Source organism: Nothobranchius furzeri, chromosome 11, assembly GCF_043380555.1.
Source record: "Nothobranchius furzeri strain GRZ-AD chromosome 11, NfurGRZ-RIMD1, whole genome shotgun sequence".
NCBI lineage: Eukaryota > Metazoa > Chordata > Actinopteri > Cyprinodontiformes > Nothobranchiidae > Nothobranchius > Nothobranchius furzeri.
Genome location: NC_091751.1, coordinates 19,350,630 through 19,368,799, shown reverse-complemented (window position 1 = coordinate 19,368,799; position 18,170 = coordinate 19,350,630). Strand labels below are relative to the sequence as shown.

At 41.9% G+C, this 18,170-nt stretch overlaps 1 protein-coding gene across 1 annotated transcript; it reads right to left on the bottom strand.

The window, feature by feature from the left end:
* Positions 1 to 9,575: 9,575 nt before the first annotated feature.
* Positions 9,576 to 12,700, bottom strand: LOC129164984 (uncharacterized). The gene is made up of 2 exons (XM_054747158.2): positions 12,185 to 12,700; positions 9,576 to 10,634 (listed from the first exon to the last, which is right to left on the bottom strand). The coding sequence occupies exons 1-2, from the start codon at positions 12,502 to 12,504 to the stop codon at positions 9,737 to 9,739; spliced, it is 1,218 nt and encodes a 405-aa protein (XP_054603133.2). The 5' UTR covers positions 12,505 to 12,700; the 3' UTR covers positions 9,576 to 9,736.
* Between the last annotated feature and the right edge of the window lie 5,470 nt (positions 12,701 to 18,170).

Genomic DNA, 18,170 nt, shown 5'->3' with positions numbered 1-18,170 from the left:
ACAAAGGTGTAACTGGACTACTTCTTTAAAGTGACACCAGGCCCGGTGACCTTTGGGACATGGTTTGACCCCCTATAGGAATGTGCGATCATCATGAAACGTTCAGATCACTTACAACTCAATAGATTCTACCTTCCTGTAATGTTTCAGCCATATTGGACCTTGTTTTCACACAAATGAACCCAGAATGATGTGAAATTGTGCTTCGTGCAACATAATTCTGGGTGCCATTTACAAACCATAAGTGCTAATGACTCCATTCCTTTTTGTGGTTGTAGGGGCTGCTAATTGGAGTACTCTAAAACAAACCTGACCTCTCTAGGTTATTCAGAAGCCAAGTTATAAGCCCACAAAGGTGTAACTGGACTACTTCTTTAAAGTGACACCAGGCCCGGTGACCTTTGAGACATGGTTTGACCCCAATAGGAATGTGCGATCATCATGAAACGTTCAGATCAATTACAACTCAATAGATTCTACCTTCTTGTAACGTTTCAGCCTGATTGGACCTTGTTTTCACACAAATGGACCCAGAATGATGTGAAATTGTGCTTCGTGCAACATAATTCTGGGTCCCATTTAAAAACCATAAGTGCTAATGACTCCATTCCTTTTGAGGTTGTAGGGGCTGTTGATTGGAGTACAATAAAACAAACCTGATCTCTCTAGGACATTCAAAAGCCAAGTTATAAGCCCTCAAAGGTGTAATTGGACTACTTCTTTAAAGTGACAACAGGCCCGGTGACCTTTGGGACATGGTTTGACCCCCTATAGGAATGTGTGATCATCATGAAACATTCAGATCACTTACAACTCAATAGATTCTACCTTCTTGTAACGTTTCAGCCTGATTGGACCTTGTTTTCACACAAATGAACCCAGAATGATGTGAAATTGTGCTTCGTGTTACATAATTCTGGGTGCCATTTAAAAACCATAAGAGCTAATGACTCCATTCCTTTTAGTGGTAATGGGGGCTGTTAAATGGAGTAATCTAAAACAAACCTGACCTCTCTGGGATATTCAGAAGCCAAGTTATAAGCCCAAAAAAGGTGTAACTGGACTACTTCTTTAAAGTGACACCAGGCCCGGTGACCTTTGGGACATGGTTTGACCCGCTATAGGTATGTGCGATCATCATGAAACGTTCAGATCACTTACAACTCAATAGATTCTACCTTCTTGTAACGTTTCAGCCTGATTGGACCTTGTTTTCACACAAATGGACCCAGAATGATGTGAAATTGTGCTTCGTGCAACATAATTCTGGTTGCCATTTCCAAACCATAAGTGCTAATGACTCCATTCCTTTTTGTGGTTGTAGGGGCTGTTGATTGGAGTACACTAAAACAAACCTGACCCCTCTAGGACATTCAGAAGCCAAGTTATAAGCCCACAAAGGTGTAACTGGACTACTTCTTTAAAGTGACACCAGGCCCGGTGACCTTTGAGACATGGTTTGACCCCCTATAGGAATGTGCGATCATCATGAAACGTTCAGATCACTTACAACTCAATAGATTCTACCTTCTTGTAACGTTTCAGCCTGATTGGACCTTGTTTTCACACAAATGAACCCAGAATGATGTGAAATTGTGCATCGTGTTACATAATTCTGGGTGCCATTTAAAAACCATAAGTGCTAATGACTCCATTCCTTTTAGTGATAATGGGGGCTGTTAATTGGAGTAATCTAAAACAAACCTGATCTCTCTAGGATATTCAGAAGCCAAGTTATAAGCCCAAAAATGTGTAACTGGACTACTTCTTTAAATTGACACCAGATCCGGTGACCTTTGGGACATGGTTTGACCCCCTTAGGAAAGTGCTATCATCATGAAACGTTCAGATCACTTACAACTCAATAGATTCTACCTTCCTGTAACGTTTCAGCCTGATTGGACCTTGTTTTCACACAAATGAACCCAGAATGATGTGAAATTGTGCTTCGTGCAACATATTTCTGGGTGCCATTTACAAACCATAAGTGCTAATGACTCCATTCCTTTTTGTGGTTGTAGGGCTGTTGATTGGAGTATACTAAAACAAACCTGATCTCTCTAGTACACTCAGAAGCTAAGTTATAAGCCCACAAATGTGTAACTGGACTACTTCTTCAAATTGACACCAGATCCGGTGACCTTTGGGACATGGTTTGACCCCCTTAGAAAGTGCTATCATCATGAAACGTTCAGATCACTTACAACTCAATAGATTCTACCTTCCTTTAACGTTTCAGCCTGATTGGACCTTGTTTTCACACAAATGAACCCAGAATGATGTGAAATTGTGCTTCGTGCAACATAATTCTGGGTGCCATTTAAAAACCATAAGTGATCATGACTCCATTCCTTTTAGTGGTAATGGGGGCTGTTAATTGGAGTACTCTAAAACAAACCTGACCTCTCTAGGATATTCAGAAGCCAAGTTATAAGCCCACAAAGGTGTAACTGGACTACTTCTTTAAAGTGACACCAGGCCCGGTGACCTTTGGGACATGGTTTGACCCCCTATAGGAATGTGCGATCATCATGAAACGTTCAGATCACTTACAACTCAATAGATTCTACCTTCCTGTAATGTTTCAGCCTTATTGGACCTTGTTTTCACACAAATGAACCCAGAATGATGTGAAATTGTGCTTCGTGCAACATAATTCTGGGTGCCATTTACAAACCATAAGTGCTAATGACTCCATTCCTTTTTGTGGTTGTAGGGGCTGCTAATTGGAGTACTCTAAAACAAACCTGACCTCTCTAGGTTATTCAGAAGCCAAGTTATAAGCCCACAAAGGTGTAACTGGACTACTTCTTTAAAGTGACACCAGGCCCGGTGACCTTTGAGACATGGTTTGACCCCAATAGGAATGTGCGATCATCATGAAACGTTCAGATCAATTACAACTCAATAGATTCTACCTTCTTGTAACGTTTCAGCCTGATTGGACCTTGTTTTCACACAAATGGACCCAGAATGATGTGAAATTGTGCTTCGTGCAACATAATTCTGGGTCCCATTTAAAAACCATAAGTGCTAATGACTCCATTCCTTTTGAGGTTGTAGGGGCTGTTGATTGGAGTACAATAAAACAAACCTGATCTCTCTAGGACATTCAAAAGCCAAGTTATAAGCCCTCAAAGGTGTAATTGGACTACTTCTTTAAAGTGACAACAGGCCCGGTGACCTTTGGGACATGGTTTGACCCCCTATAGGAATGTGTGATCATCATGAAACGTTCAGATCACTTACAACTCAATAGATTCTACCTTCTTGTAACGTTTCAGCCTGATTGGACCTTGTTTTCACACAAATGGACCCAGAATGATGTGAAATTGTGCTTCGTGCAACATAATTCTGGGTGCCATTTACAAACCATAAGTGCTAATGACTCCATTCCTTTTTGTGGTTGTAGGGGCTGTTGGTTGGAGTACATTAAAACAAACCTGATCTCTCTAGGACATTCAGAAGCCAAGTTATAAGCCCACAAATGTGTAACTGGACTACTTCTTTAAATTGACACCAGATCCGGTGACCTTTGGGACATGGTTTGACCCCCTTAGGAAAGTGCTATCATCATGAAACGTTCAGATCACTTACAACTCAATAGATTCTACCTTCCTGTAACGTTTCAGCCTGATTGTACCTTGTTTTCACACAAATGGACCCAGAATGATGTGAAATTGTGCTTCGTGCAACATAATTCTTGGTGCCATTTAAAAACCATAAGTGCTAATGACTCCATTCCTTTTTGTGGTTGTAGGGGCTGTTGATTGGAGTATACTAAACAAACCTGATCTCTCTAGGACATTCAGAAGCCAAGTTATAAGCCCACAAATGTGTAACTGGACTACTTCTTTAAATTGACACCAGATCCGGTGACCTTTGGGACATGGTTTGACCCCCTTAGGAAAGTGCTATCATCATGAAACGTTCAGATCACTTACAACTCAATAGATTCTACCTTCCTGTAACGTTTCAGCCTGATTGGACCTTGTTTTCACACAAATGAACCCAGAATGATGTGAAATTGTGCTTCGTGCAACATAATTCTGGGTGCCATTTAAAAACCATAAGTGATCATGACTCCATTCCTTTTAGTGGTAATGGGGGCTGTTAATTGGAGTACTCTAAAACAAACCTGACCTCTCTAGGATATTCAGAAGCCAAGTTATAAGCCCACAAAGGTGTAACTGGACTAGTTCTTTAAAGTGACACCAGGCCCGGTGACCTTTGGGACATGGTTTGACCCCCTATAGGAATGTGCGATCATCATGAAACGTTCAGATCACTTACAACTCAATAGATTCTACCTTCTTGTAACGTTTCAGCCTGATCGGACCTTGTTTTCACACAAATGGACCCAGAATGATGTGAAATTGTGCTTCGTGCAACATAATTCTGGGTGCCATTTAAAAACCATAAGTGCTAATGACTCCATTCCTTTTTGAGGTTGTAGGGGCTGTTGATTGGAGTACACTAAAACAAATCTGATCTCTCTAGGACATTCAGAAACCAAGTTATAAGCCCTCAAAGGTGTAATTGGACTACTTCTTTAAATTGACACCAGTCCCGGTGACCTTTGGGACATGGTTTGACCCCCTATAGGAATGTGCGATCATCATGAAACGTTCAGATCACTTACAACTCAATAGATTCTACCTTCTTGTAACGTTTCAGCCTGATTGGACCTTGTTTTCACACAAATGGACCCAGAATGATGTGAAATTGTGCTTCTTGCAACATAATTCTGGGTGCCATTTACAAACCATAAGTGCTAATGATTCCATTCCTTTTTGTGGTTTTAGGGGCTGTTGGTTGGAGTACATTAAAACAAACCTGAACTCTCTTGGACATTCAGAAGCCAAGTTATAAGCCCACAAATGTGTAACTGGACTACTTCCTTAAATTGACACCAGATCTGGTGACCTTTGGGACATGGTTTGACCCCCTTAGGAAAGTGCTATCATCATGAAACAATCAGATCACTTACAACTCAATAGATTCTACCTTCCTTTAACGTTTCAGCCTGATTGGACCTTGTTTATACACAAAAGAACCCAGAATGATGTGAAATTGTGCTTTGTGCAACATATTTCTGGGTGCCATTTACAAACCATAAGTGCTAATGACTCCATTCCTTTTTGTGGTTGTAGGGGCTGTTGATTGGAGTATACTAAAACAAACCTGATCTCTCTAGGACATTCAGAAGCTAAGTTATAAGCCCACAAATGTGTAACTGGACTACTTCTTCAAATTGACACCAGATCCGGTGACCTTTGGGACATGGTTTGACCCCCTTAGAAAGTGCTATCATCATGAAACGTTCAGATCACTTACAACTCAATAGATTCTACCTTCCTGTAACGTTTCAGCCTGACTGGACCTTGTTTTCACACAAATGAACCCAGAATGATGTGAAATTGTGCTTCGTGCAACATAATTCTGGGTGCCATTTACAAACCATAAGTGCTAATGACTCCATTCCTTTTTGTGGTTGTAGGGGCTGCTAATTGGAGTACTCTAAAACAAACCTGACCTCTCTAGGTTATTCAGAAGCCAAGTTATAAGCCCACAAAGGTGTAACTGGACTACTTCTTTAAAGTGACACCAGGCCCGGTGACCTTTGAGACATGGTTTGACCCCCAATAGGAATGTGCGATCATCATGAAACGTTCAGATCAATTACAACTCAATAGATTCTACCTTCTTGTAACGTTTCAGCCTGATTGGACCTTGTTTTCACACAAATGGACCCAGAATGATGTGAAATTGTGCTTCGTGCAACATAATTCTGGGTCCCATTTAAAAACCATAAGTGCTAATGACTCCATTCCTTTTTTGTGGTTGTAGGGGCTGTTGATTGGAGTATATTAAAACAAACCTGATCTCTCTAAGACATTCAGAAGCCAAGTTATAAGCCCACAAATGTGTAACTGGACTACTTTAAATTGACACCAGATCCGGTGACCTTTGGGACATGGTTTGACCCCCTTAGGAAAGTGCTATCATCATGAAACGTTCAGATCACTTACAACTCAATAGATTCTACCTTCCTGTAAAGTTTCAGCCTGATTGGACCTTGTTTTCACACAAATGAACCCAGAATGATGTGAAATTGTGCTTCGTGCAACATATTTCTGGGTGCCATTTTACAAACCATAAGTGCTAATGACTCCATTCCTTTTTGTGGTTGTAGGGGCTGTTTATTGGAGTACATTAAAACAAACCTGATCTCTCTAGGACATTCAGAAGCCAAGTTATAAGCCCACAAATGTGTAACTGGACTACTTCTTTAAATTGACACCAGATCCGGTGACCTTTGGGACATGGTTAGACCCCCTTAGGAAAGTGCGATCATCATGAAACGTTCAGATCAATTACAACTCAATAGATTCTACCTTCTTGTAACGTTTCAGCCTGATTGGACCTTGTTTTCACACAAATGGACCCAGAATGATGTGAAATTGTGCTTCGTGCAACATAATTCTGGGTCCCATTTAAAAACCATAAGTGCTAATGACTCCATTCCTTTTTTGTGGTTGTAGGGGCTGTTGATTGGAGTATATTAAAACAAACCTGATCTCTCTAGGACATTCAGAAGCCAAGTTATAAGCCCACAAATGTGTAACTGGACTACTTCTTTAAATTGACACCAGATCCGGTGACCTTTGGGACATGGTTTGACCCCCTTAGGAAAGTGCTATCATCATGAAACGTTCAGATCACTTACAACTCAATAGATTCTACCTTCCTGTAAAGTTTCAGCCTGATTGGACCTTGTTTTCACACAAATGAACCCAGAATGATGTGAAATTGTGCTTCGTGCAACATATTTCTGGGTGCCATTTTACAAACCATAAGTGCTAATGACTCCATTCCTTTTTGTGGTTGTAGGGGCTGTTGATTGGAGTATACTAAAACAAACCTGATCTCTCTAGGACATTCAGAAGCTAAGTTATAAGCCCACAAATGTGTAACTGGACTACTTCTTCAAATTGACACCAGATCCGGTGACCTTTGGGACATGGTTTGACCCCCTTAGAAAGTGCTATCATCATGAAACGTTCAGATCACTTACAACTCAATAGATTCTACCTTCCTGTAACGTTTCAGCCTGATTGGACCTTGTTTTCACACAAATGAACCCAGAATGATGTGAAATTGTGCTTCGTGCAACATAATTCTGGGTGCCATTTACAAACCATAAGTGCTAATGACTCCATTCCTTTTTGTGGTTGTAGGGGCTGCTAATTGGAGTACTCTAAAACAAACCTGACCTCTCTAGGTTATTCAGAAGCCAAGTTATAAGCCCACAAAGGTGTAACTGGACTACTTCTTTAAAGTGACACCAGGCCCGGTGACCTTTGAGACATGGTTTGACCCCCAATAGGAATGTGCGATCATCATGAAACGTTCAGATCAATTACAACTCAATAGATTCTACCTTCTTGTAACGTTTCAGCCTGATTGGACCTTGTTTTCACACAAATGGACCCAGAATGATGTGAAATTGTGCTTCGTGCAACATAATTCTGGGTCCCATTTAAAAACCATAAGTGCTAATGACTCCATTCCTTTTGAGGTTGTAGGGGCTGTTGATTGGAGTACACTAAAACAAACCTGATCTCTCTAGGACATTCAGAAGCCAAGTTATAAGCCCACAAAGGTGTAACTGGACTACTTCTTTAAAGTGACACCAGGCCCGGTGACCTTTGAGACATGGTTTGACCCCCAATAGGAATGTGCGATCATCATGAAACGTTCAGATCAATTACAACTCAATAGATTCTACCTTCTTGTAACGTTTCAGCCTGATTGGACCTTGTTTTCACACAAATGGACCCAGAATGATGTGAAATTGTGCTTCGTGCAACATAATTCTGGGTCCCATTTAAAAACTATAAGTGCTAATGACTCCATTCCTTTTGAGGTTGTAGGGGCTGTTGATTGGAGTACACTAAAACAAACCTGATCTCTCTAGGACATTCAGAAGCCAAGTTATAAGCCCTCAAAGGTGTAATTGGACTACTTCTTTAAAGTGACAACAGGCCCGGTGACCTTTGGGACATGGTTTGACCCCCTATAGGAATGTGCGATCATCATGAAACGTTCAGATCACTTACAACTCAATAGATTCTACCTTCTTGTAACGTTTCAGCCTGATTGGACCTTGTTTTCACACAAATGGACCCAGAATGATGTGAAATTGTGCTTCGTGCAACATAATTCTGGGTGCCATTTACAAACCATAAGTGCTAATGACTCCATTCCTTTTTGTGGTTGTAGGGGCTGTTGGGTGGAGTACATTAAAACAAACCTGATCTCTCTAGGACATTCAGAAGCCAAGTTATAAGCCCACAAATGTGTAACTGGACTACTTCTTTAAATTGACACCAGATCCGGTGACCTTTGGGACATGGTTTGACCCCCCAAATTCCACTACCTCCGCTCCGCTGTGCTCCGCTCCGACACGAACGCCGGAGCAAAATCGGTCCCGTTCTAGTCAATCAGAGCAATTCCACTACTGCGGCCGTGCTCCGGCAGTGCGGCGCCGTGCGCCGCCCTTTGTTCCGGCGTCCGGCAAAAATAGAATCGATCCTATTTTTGCCGGACGCCGGAGCACCTCCGCAGTCAATGGACAGAAATCACAACCGCCAAACAGGAAAAGGAGCAAGCACAGCTTCCGTTATTTCACAATAAAACGATAAACAACAAGCGTTTCTTTGGTTCATATGCACAGGTATGTTTATCTAATGACCATTACATGTACACATATGTGTCTCAAAACATTTTTTGCGTGTTTACACATAATATTGACGATCTTCAACTTATCTTTTAATTTGAAAGCCATTTCCTCGATACCTGCGTCACTCGAGTTACGGGAAAAAGTCAGCAGAAAAACACGAGCAAGATCAGAAGATGGACGAGGAAAAACTCATCCTTGAAGTGGAAAAGTACAAAATATTGTATGACACCACACAACCATTTTACAAGGATGTCAAAAAGAAGGACAATGCGTGGGCAGAAATTGGCAAAGTTTTACAAATGACTGGTAAGTACCGTGTAACATGCATGGTCGTGTATTGTAAAGTTTCCAAAAAAAGTCATGGAATGAAAATCCCCTCTGTCAGTTATAGGACAATTTCAGCAATGCATAATAGGTCTACATTAATATACTATAAATTATATTATACATTATATTCAGCAAGTAGTATACATGTATTAAAGATATGTATGTGTACTACTTGCAGAATAAGATTCTGTATATGGTCAAAATTGTAGCAAAGATTTGTAGAAAAATATTGTCCATTTGTTTGACATAGAATATTCTGTAGAAAATACTTAAAGCATCACTCCAAAATAACTCCTATGTTCTGCTTTCAGCAGTGAGGAAAAATAGCTGTATGTGCAATTTAATGCACCCTGTAGTGTGCTTTACATGCAAACAGTGCTAATCTCATGCTACTGTTCACAAAGGTGTAAACTTCCCTCTTCTGAAAAAAACTAAAACCCTTTCCTCGAGTATCCCACTTATTTAATCCCTTTGGCTTATTATAACAATAAAGAAAGAATGGCAAAGTCAAATAATACTTTTATTTAGGAAACATGCACACATTTATTTGTGGTTAAACAGTTTTAAAAATCACGACACAGTTGAGAACTTGTAAAAAAATAAGATGCACACAGATTGCACAGTGTCTCAACACTGTTTCAGCTGCAGGACTTATTTCCCATTTCACACCATTCTGTCCTGCCAAGCCACACTGCCCTCAGGAGACATGAAAAAGTCACAAAAAATCTCCCTGATGTTGCAGGCCTCCCTGGATGCCCGATTTGGACCCATGTCTCTCACTGGTACCATGTGTGTGGTCTGTTGGTTAGCTTCGTCCAAGATTGCTTGGTTCTCACTTGGTGCAATCAAGAAGTTGTGCAAAATGCATGCAGCAAGAACAACACTGTCCACCTTGTCAGGATGGAGGTGTATTCGCCTGTAAAAAATCCTCCATCTAGAGGCAAGAATGCCAAATGCATTCTCAACTACCATACGTGCTCTTGACAGCCTGTAGTTGAAGATTCTTTTCCTGTGAGTCAGATTATGCCCGGGGTATGGCCTCATCAGGTACGGCTTCAGTGGAAAAGCTGCATCCGCCACCATGACATGGGGCACAGGGGTAGCATCAGCAGCACCAGGGAGGGGGGCATGGGGAGGCACATGAAGCGTTCTTCTCTCCATTCCAATCCCCAGTGCTGAGCCAGCGTAGACAGCTCCATCACTGCTTCTTCCAAAGTCCCCCACCTGGATCACCCGAAATCTGTAGTCTGCATCCACCAGAGCCAGCAGCACAATGGAGAAGGTCTTTTTATAGTTGAAATACTGGCTTCCAGAGCGTGGTGGAGCTTGAATGTGTATATGTTTCCCATCCAATGCCCCCAAAAAGTTAGGGAAATTCCACTTCTCCCAGAAGCCTTGTGCTACGGTCTTCCACATTTCATCAGTTGGGGGTGGCAGATATTGGCCCATCATCACTTTCTCAATAGCAGCACACACCATGTGGACAGAGTTTCTGACCGTAGTCTGGCCAAGACGGTAGCTGAAAGCCAGACTGACAAAGGAGTCACCGGAGGCCAAAAACCTGTAGGCAGAAGAACAAAGCAAAAAATTGTGTTATTTTTGACTGATTTTCAAATTCTTCTTCTTTCAGGTGATCAATGTAAAAACAAATGGAGGGCACTTCGGGACAGCTATGTGAAGTCCCGAAAAAGTCCGACCTACCCAGTGGATCTGCTGCAGGGACACAAAAGGAGTGGAAATTTGAAAAGATTATGTCTTTTCTAATTCCATATCTGCAACCAAGAAGGTAAGTTGCTGCAAACCTGTTTATTCACAAATGGCCAGGTAAATTGCCTTAAATTTGTTATTCTGTTAAACAATTTCAGTTATTAGATTGCCATTTTCAGTTTCGGTTGCTTGTGTTTTTACTAGAATAAATCCTTTTTCACACAGCTCAAGAAGTAGCTTGGACTCTGCATCCCAGATGGACACAGAGGAGGACCAACCTCCAACTCCTTTGAGCCTGTCTGGACCAGATGAGGCAGCAGGTCCTTCAAGAATGTCCACCCCTTCCACTGCTGCTGCTTCTGCTGCTGAACCTTCCACATCAAGAGGCCGGTCGCGTAGCCCATTGAAACGGACACCACAATCTACCGGCCAGTCAAGGAAGGCATATAGAGGTGGGGCATCTAAAGGGGTGGAGTTTGGGGACAAGCTGATAGAGCTCCTGAAAGAGCCACTGCAGCGCCCGTACATGCCAGAAGGGGCAACTGATGAGTGCTACCACTTCACCCTCAGTATTGTTCCACTCCTCAGTGGAATGGAGATGAACAACAGGCAAAATGCAAAAGTAGGCATTATGCAGTTGATACAACATCACCAGCAGCTTGAGCAAAACCAGCAGCAGCAGGGCCACCACCAGCAGAAGCACCACAAGCATCAGGGCCTCCGCAAGCACCAGCACCATCAGCAGCCTCAGCAGGGCCACCACCAGCAGCAGCAGCAACACCAGCAGCAGCAACACCAGCAGCAGCAACACCACCAGCTGCAGGGCCTCCAGCAGCTGCCGCAGCAGGGCCTCCACCAGCTGCAGGGCCTCCAGCAGGTGCCGCAGCAGGGCCTCCACCAGCAGCAGGGCCTCCACCAGCAGCAGGGCCTCCAGCAGCACCAGGGCCTCCAGCAGCAGCACCATCCCCCATACCAGCAGCAGCAGCCGAGTATGCAAACCCCCACCCCATCACAACCTACACAGACATCTACCCCCACTCATCCTGCCTTTGTCCCATCTACCTCAACTGCAGGACAGTTTGGGGAATATATGGGCTTGCTTACTGCGGTAGATAAATGGGATGTCGATGAGCCTCAGGAATAAGTATTGTTTTTCTGTACTACTGACTTCTTGGAGTGTTTGATTATTACCTCGACCAGTTTTTTTTATATTACTGTTTTCAGTTTGATGTTTATAGCTACATGGTTATGACAATTTGTCCTTTCCTTTTTGAGGTAATATTTCTTTGTTTTCTTTCATTTTTATAAATGTTTATATTTTTTGTTTTATAAGTGCTTGTTTTGGAAATGTTTGTGTTAAATAAAAGTTGAGTTCTGCATTTGAGAATGAGTCAAAATGTTCACCTTATTCCAACAGCTAGTCGTTGTTTAGGTTCAATAGCTGCTCTGAAGGATGTAGACTGTCTTCTCAACTCTGGTCCAACAAGGGACAGAAGCTCATCCATCTTCTCTGCAGACATGCGGAAGTACTGGTGGTGCCTCTGGCTGTCCAGTCGCAGCTCTGCAACAAGATGGTAGAAGTCCCCTTGGCTTCTTCTTTGTTGGTTCAGTGGGTGCACCCAGAACCTGCTCCTTCTTCTCTGATGAACCAAATCCAGTAGCAAAAGGAGAGCTAAAGTTCTTCTTCGGCTAACATGTGCTTCTGCAACAGCAATTATGCACATTAGACTAGAAAAACAAGCTCCAATCTAGTTCAATTACATATAAACGTTTTCTTGTAACAACTATCAATGGTGGTTGGACTTTAAATGCACAAAAATAAGCCATAAATATTGTTTCTACTGTCAACGTACTCACCCATTGTTGATCCAAACACTTGCTGATATCTTAAATCAAATGATCGGCAGATAAAACAGTTCTTCTCCAAGCTTCTCCCACACAATGACATGTTTGGCTCAAACTTCCGCATTTGTTTCGGACTGTATCGCGAGGACATGAAAATCCCGCGCATGCTTGTTTGCGCACCTTGGGTCTTCGCACCGGAGCGGAGCGGAGACTAGTAAAAATTGAGTTCGGAAGCGAGCGGCTGCGGAAGGCGGGGGCGGACCGGAGCGGAGCGGAGCAGAGGTAGTGGAATTTGGGGGTTAGGAAAGTGCTATCATCATGAAACGTTCAGATCACTTACAACTCAATAGATTCTACCTTCCTGTAACGTTTCAGCCTGATTGTACCTTGTTTTCACACAAATGGACCCAGAATGATGTGAAATTGTGCTTCGTGCAACATAATTCTTGGTGCCATTTAAAAACCATAAGTGCTAATGACTCCATTCCTTTTTGTGGTTGTAGGGGCTGTTGATTGGAGTATACTAAACAAACCTGATCTCTCTAGGACATTCAGAAGCCAAGTTATAAGCCCACAAATGTGTAACTGGACTACTTCTTTAAATTGACACCAGATCCGGTGACCTTTGGGACATGGTTTGACCCCCTTAGGAAAGTGCTATCATCATGAAACGTTCAGATCACTTACAACTCAATAGATTCTACCTTCCTGTAACGTTTCAGCCTGATTGGACCTTGTTTTCACACAAATGAACCCAGAATGATGTGAAATTGTGCTTCGTGCAACATAATTCTGGGTGCCATTTAAAAACCATAAGTGATCATGACTCCATTCCTTTTAGTGGTAATGGGGGCTGTTAATTGGAGTACTCTAAAACAAACCTGACCTCTCTAGGATATTCAGAAGCCAAGTTATAAGCCCACAAAGGTGTAACTGGACTGCTTCTTTAAAGTGACACCAGGCCCGGTGACCTTTGGGACATGGTTTGACCCCCTATAGGAATGTGCGATCATCATGAAACGTTCAGATCACTTACAACTCAATAGATTCTACCTTCTTGTAACGTTTCAGCCTGATCGGACCTTGTTTTCACACAAATGGACCCAGAATGATGTGAAATTGTGCTTCGTGCAACATAATTCTGGGTGCCATTTAAAAACCATAAGTGCTAATGACTCCATTCCTTTTTGAGGTTGTAGGGGCTGTTGATTGGAGTACACTAAAACAAACCTGATCTCTCTAGGACATTCAGAAACCAAGTTATAAGCCCTCAAAGGTGTAATTGGACTACTTCTTTAAAGTGACACCAGTCCCGGTGACCTTTGGGACATGGTTTGACCCCCTATAGGAATGTGCGATCATCATGAAACGTTCAGATCACTTACAACTCAATAGATTCTACCTTCTTGTAACGTTTCAGCCTGATTGGACCTTGTTTTCACACAAATGGACCCAGAATGATGTGAAATTGTGCTTCTTGCAACATAATTCTGGGTGCCATTTACAAACCATAAGTGCTAATGACTCCATTCCTTTTTGTGGTTGTAGGGGCTGTTGGTTGGAGTACATTAAAACAAACCTGATCTCTCTTGGACATTCAGAAGCCAAGTTATAAGCCCACAAATGTGTAACTGGACTACTTCCTTAAATTGACACCAGATCTGGTGACCTTTGGGACATGGTTTGACCCCCTTAGGAAAGTGCTATCATCATGAAACAATCAGATCACTTACAACTCAATAGATTCTACCTTCCTGTAACGTTGTAGCCTGATTGGACCTTGTTTTCACACAAATGAACCCAGAATGATGTGAAATTGTGCTTTGTGCAACATATTTCTGGGTGCCATTTACAAACCATAAGTGCTAATGACTCCATTCCTTTTTGTGGTTGTAGGGGCTGTTGATTGGAGTATACTAAAACAAACCTGATCTCTCTAGGACATTCAGAAGCCAAGTTATAAGCCCACAAATGTGTAACTGGACTACTTCTTTAAATTGACACCAGATCCGGTGACCTTTGGGACATGGTTTGACCCCCTTAGGAAAGTGCTATCATCATGAAACGTTCAGATCACTTACAACTCAATAGATTCTACCTTCCTGTAACGTTTCAGCCTGATTGGACCTTGTTTTCACACAAATGAACCCAGAATGATGTGAAATTGTGCTTCGTGCAACATATTTCTGGGTGCCATTTACAAACCATAAGTGCTAATGACTCCATTCCTTTTTGTGGTTGTAGGGGCTGTTGATTGGAGTATACTAAAAAAACCTGATCTCTCTAGGACATTCAGAAGCTAAGTTATAAGCCCACAAATGTGTAACTGGACTACTTCTTCAAATTGACACCAGATCCGGTGACCTTTGGGACATGGTTTGACCCCCTTAGAAAGTGCTATCATCATGAAACGTTCAGATCACTTACAACTCAATAGATTCTACCTTCCTGTAACGTTTCAGCCTGATTGGACCTTGTTTTCACACAAATGAACCCAGAATGATGTGAAATTGTGCTTCGTGCAACATAATTCTGGGTGCCATTTAAAAACCATAAGTGCTAATGATGCCATTCCTTTTTGTGGTTGTAGGGGCTGTTGATTGGAGTACACTAAAACAAACCTGATCTCTCTAGGACATTCAGAAGCCAAGTTATAAGCCCACAAATGTGTAACTGGACTACTTCTTTAAATTGACACCAGATCCGGTGACCTTTGGGACATGGTTTGACCCCCTTAGGAAAGTGCTATCATCATGAAACGTTCAGATCACTTACAACTCAATAGATTCTACCTTCCTGTAACGTTTCAACCTGATTGGACCTTGTTTTCACACAAATGAACCCAGAATGATGTGAAATTGTGCTTCGTGCAACATAATTCTGGGTGCCATTTACAAACCATAAGTGCTAATGACTCCATTCCTTTTTGTGGTTGTAGGGGCTTTTGATTGGAGTACACTAAAACAAACCTAACCTCTCTAGGACATTCAGAAGCCAAGTTATAAGCCCACAAAGGTGTAACTGGACTACTTCTTTAAAGTGACACCAGGCCCGGTGACCTTTGGGAAATGGTTTTACCCCCTATAGAAATGTGCGATCATCTTGAAACGTTCAGATCACTTAAAACTCAATAGATTCTACCTTCTTGTAGCGTTTCAGCCTGATTGGACCTTGTTTTCACACAAATGGACCCAGAATGATGTGAAATTGTGCTTCGTGCAACATAATTCTGGGTGCCATTTACAAACCATAAGTGCTAATGACTCCATTCCTTTTTGTGTTTGTAGGGGCTCTTGATTGGAGTACATTAAAACAAACCTGATCTCTCTAGGACATTCAGAAGCCAAGTTATAAGCCCACAAATGTGTAACTGGACTACTTCTTTAAATTGACACCAGATCCGGTGACCTTTGGGACATGGTTTGACCCCCTTAGGAAAGTGCTATCATCATGAAACGTTCAGATCACTTACAACTCAATAGATTCTACCTTCTTGTAACGTTTCAGCCTGATTGGACCTTGTTTTCACACAAATGGACCCAGAATGATGTGAAATTGTGCTTCGTGCAACATAATTCTGGGTGCCATTTACAAACCATAAGTGCTAATGACTCCATTCCTTTTTGTGGTTGTAGGGACTGTTGGTTTGAGTACATTAAAACAAACCTGATCTCTCTAGGACATTCAGAAGCCAAGTTATAAGCCCTCAAATGTGCAACTGGACTACTTCTTTAAATTGACACCAGATCCGGTGACCTTTGGGACATGGTTTGACCCCCTTAGGAAAGTGCTATCATCATGAAACATTCAGATCACTTACAATTCAATAGATTCTACCTTCCTGTAACGTTTCAGCCTGATTGGACCTTGTTTTCACACAAATGAACCCAGAATGATGTTAAATTGTGCTTCGTGCAACATAATTCTGGGTGCCATTTAAAAACCATAAGTGCTAATGACTCCATTCCTTTTTGTGTTTGTAGGGGCTGTTGATTGGAGTATACTAAAACAAACCTGATCTCTCTAGGACATTCAGAAGCCAAGTTATAAGCCCACAAATGTGTAACTGGACTACTTCTTTAAAGTGACACCAGGCCCGGTGACCTTTGGGACATGGTTTGACCCCCTATAGGAATGTGCGATCATCATGAAACGTTCAGATCACTTACAACTCAATAGATTCTACCTTCTTGTAACGTTTCAGCCTGATTGGACCTTGTTTTCACACAAATGGACCCAGAATGATGTGAAATTGTGCTTCGTGCAACATAATTCTGGGTGCCATTTACAAACCATAAGTGCTAATGACTCCATTCCTTTTTGTGGTTGTAGGGGCTGTTGATTGGAATACATTAAAACAAACCTGATCTCTCTAGGACATTCAGAAGCCAAGTTATAAGCCCACAAATGTGTAACTGGACTACTTCTTTAAATTGACACCAGATCCGGTGACCTTTGGGACATAGTTTGACTCCCTTAGGAAAGTGCTATCATCATGAAACGTTCAGATCACTTACAACTCTATAGATTCTACCTTCCTGTAACGTTTCAGCCTGATTGGACCTTGTTTTCACAAAAATGAACCCAGAATGATGTGAAATTGTGCTTCGTGCAACATAATTCTGGGTGCCATTTAAAAACCATAAGTGCTAATGACTCCATTCCTTTTTGTGGTTGTAGGGGCTGTTGATTGGAGTACATTAAAACAAACCTGATCTCTCTAGGACATTCAGAAGCCAAGTTATAAGCCCACAAATGTGTAACTGGACTACTTCTTTAAATTGACATCAGTTCCGGTGACCTTTGGGACATGGTTTGACCCCCTTAGGAAAGTGCTATCATCATGAAACGTTCAGATCACTTACAACTCAGTAGATTCTACCTTCCTGTAACGTTTCACCCTGATTGGTCCTTGTTTTCACACAAATGAACCCAGAATGATGTGAAATTGTGCTTCGTGCAACATAATTCTGGGTGCCATTTACAAACCATAAGTGCTAATGACTCCATTCCTTTTTGTGGTTGTAGGGGCTGTTGATTGGAGTACATTAAAACAAACCTGATCTCTCTAGAACATCCAGAAGCCAAGTTATAAGCCCACAAATGTGTAACTGGACTACTTCTTTAAATTGACACCAGATCCGGTGACCTTTGGGACATGGTTTAACCCCCTTAGGAAAGTGCTATCATCATGACACGTTCAGATCACTTACAACTCAATAGATTCTACCTTCCTGTAACGTTTCAGCCTGATTGGACCTTGTTTTCACACAAATGGACCCAGAATGATGTGAAATTGTGCTTCGTGCAGCATAATTCTGGGTGCCATTTACAAACCATAAGTGCTATTGACTCCATTCCTTTTTGTGGTTGTAGGGGCTGTTGATTGGAGTACATTAAAACAAACCTGATCTCTCTAGGACATTCAGAAGCCAAGTTATATGCCCACAAATGTGTAACTGGACTGCTTCTTTAAATTGACACCAGATCCGATGACCTTTGGGACATGGTTTGACCCCCTTAGGAAAGTGCTATCATCATGAAA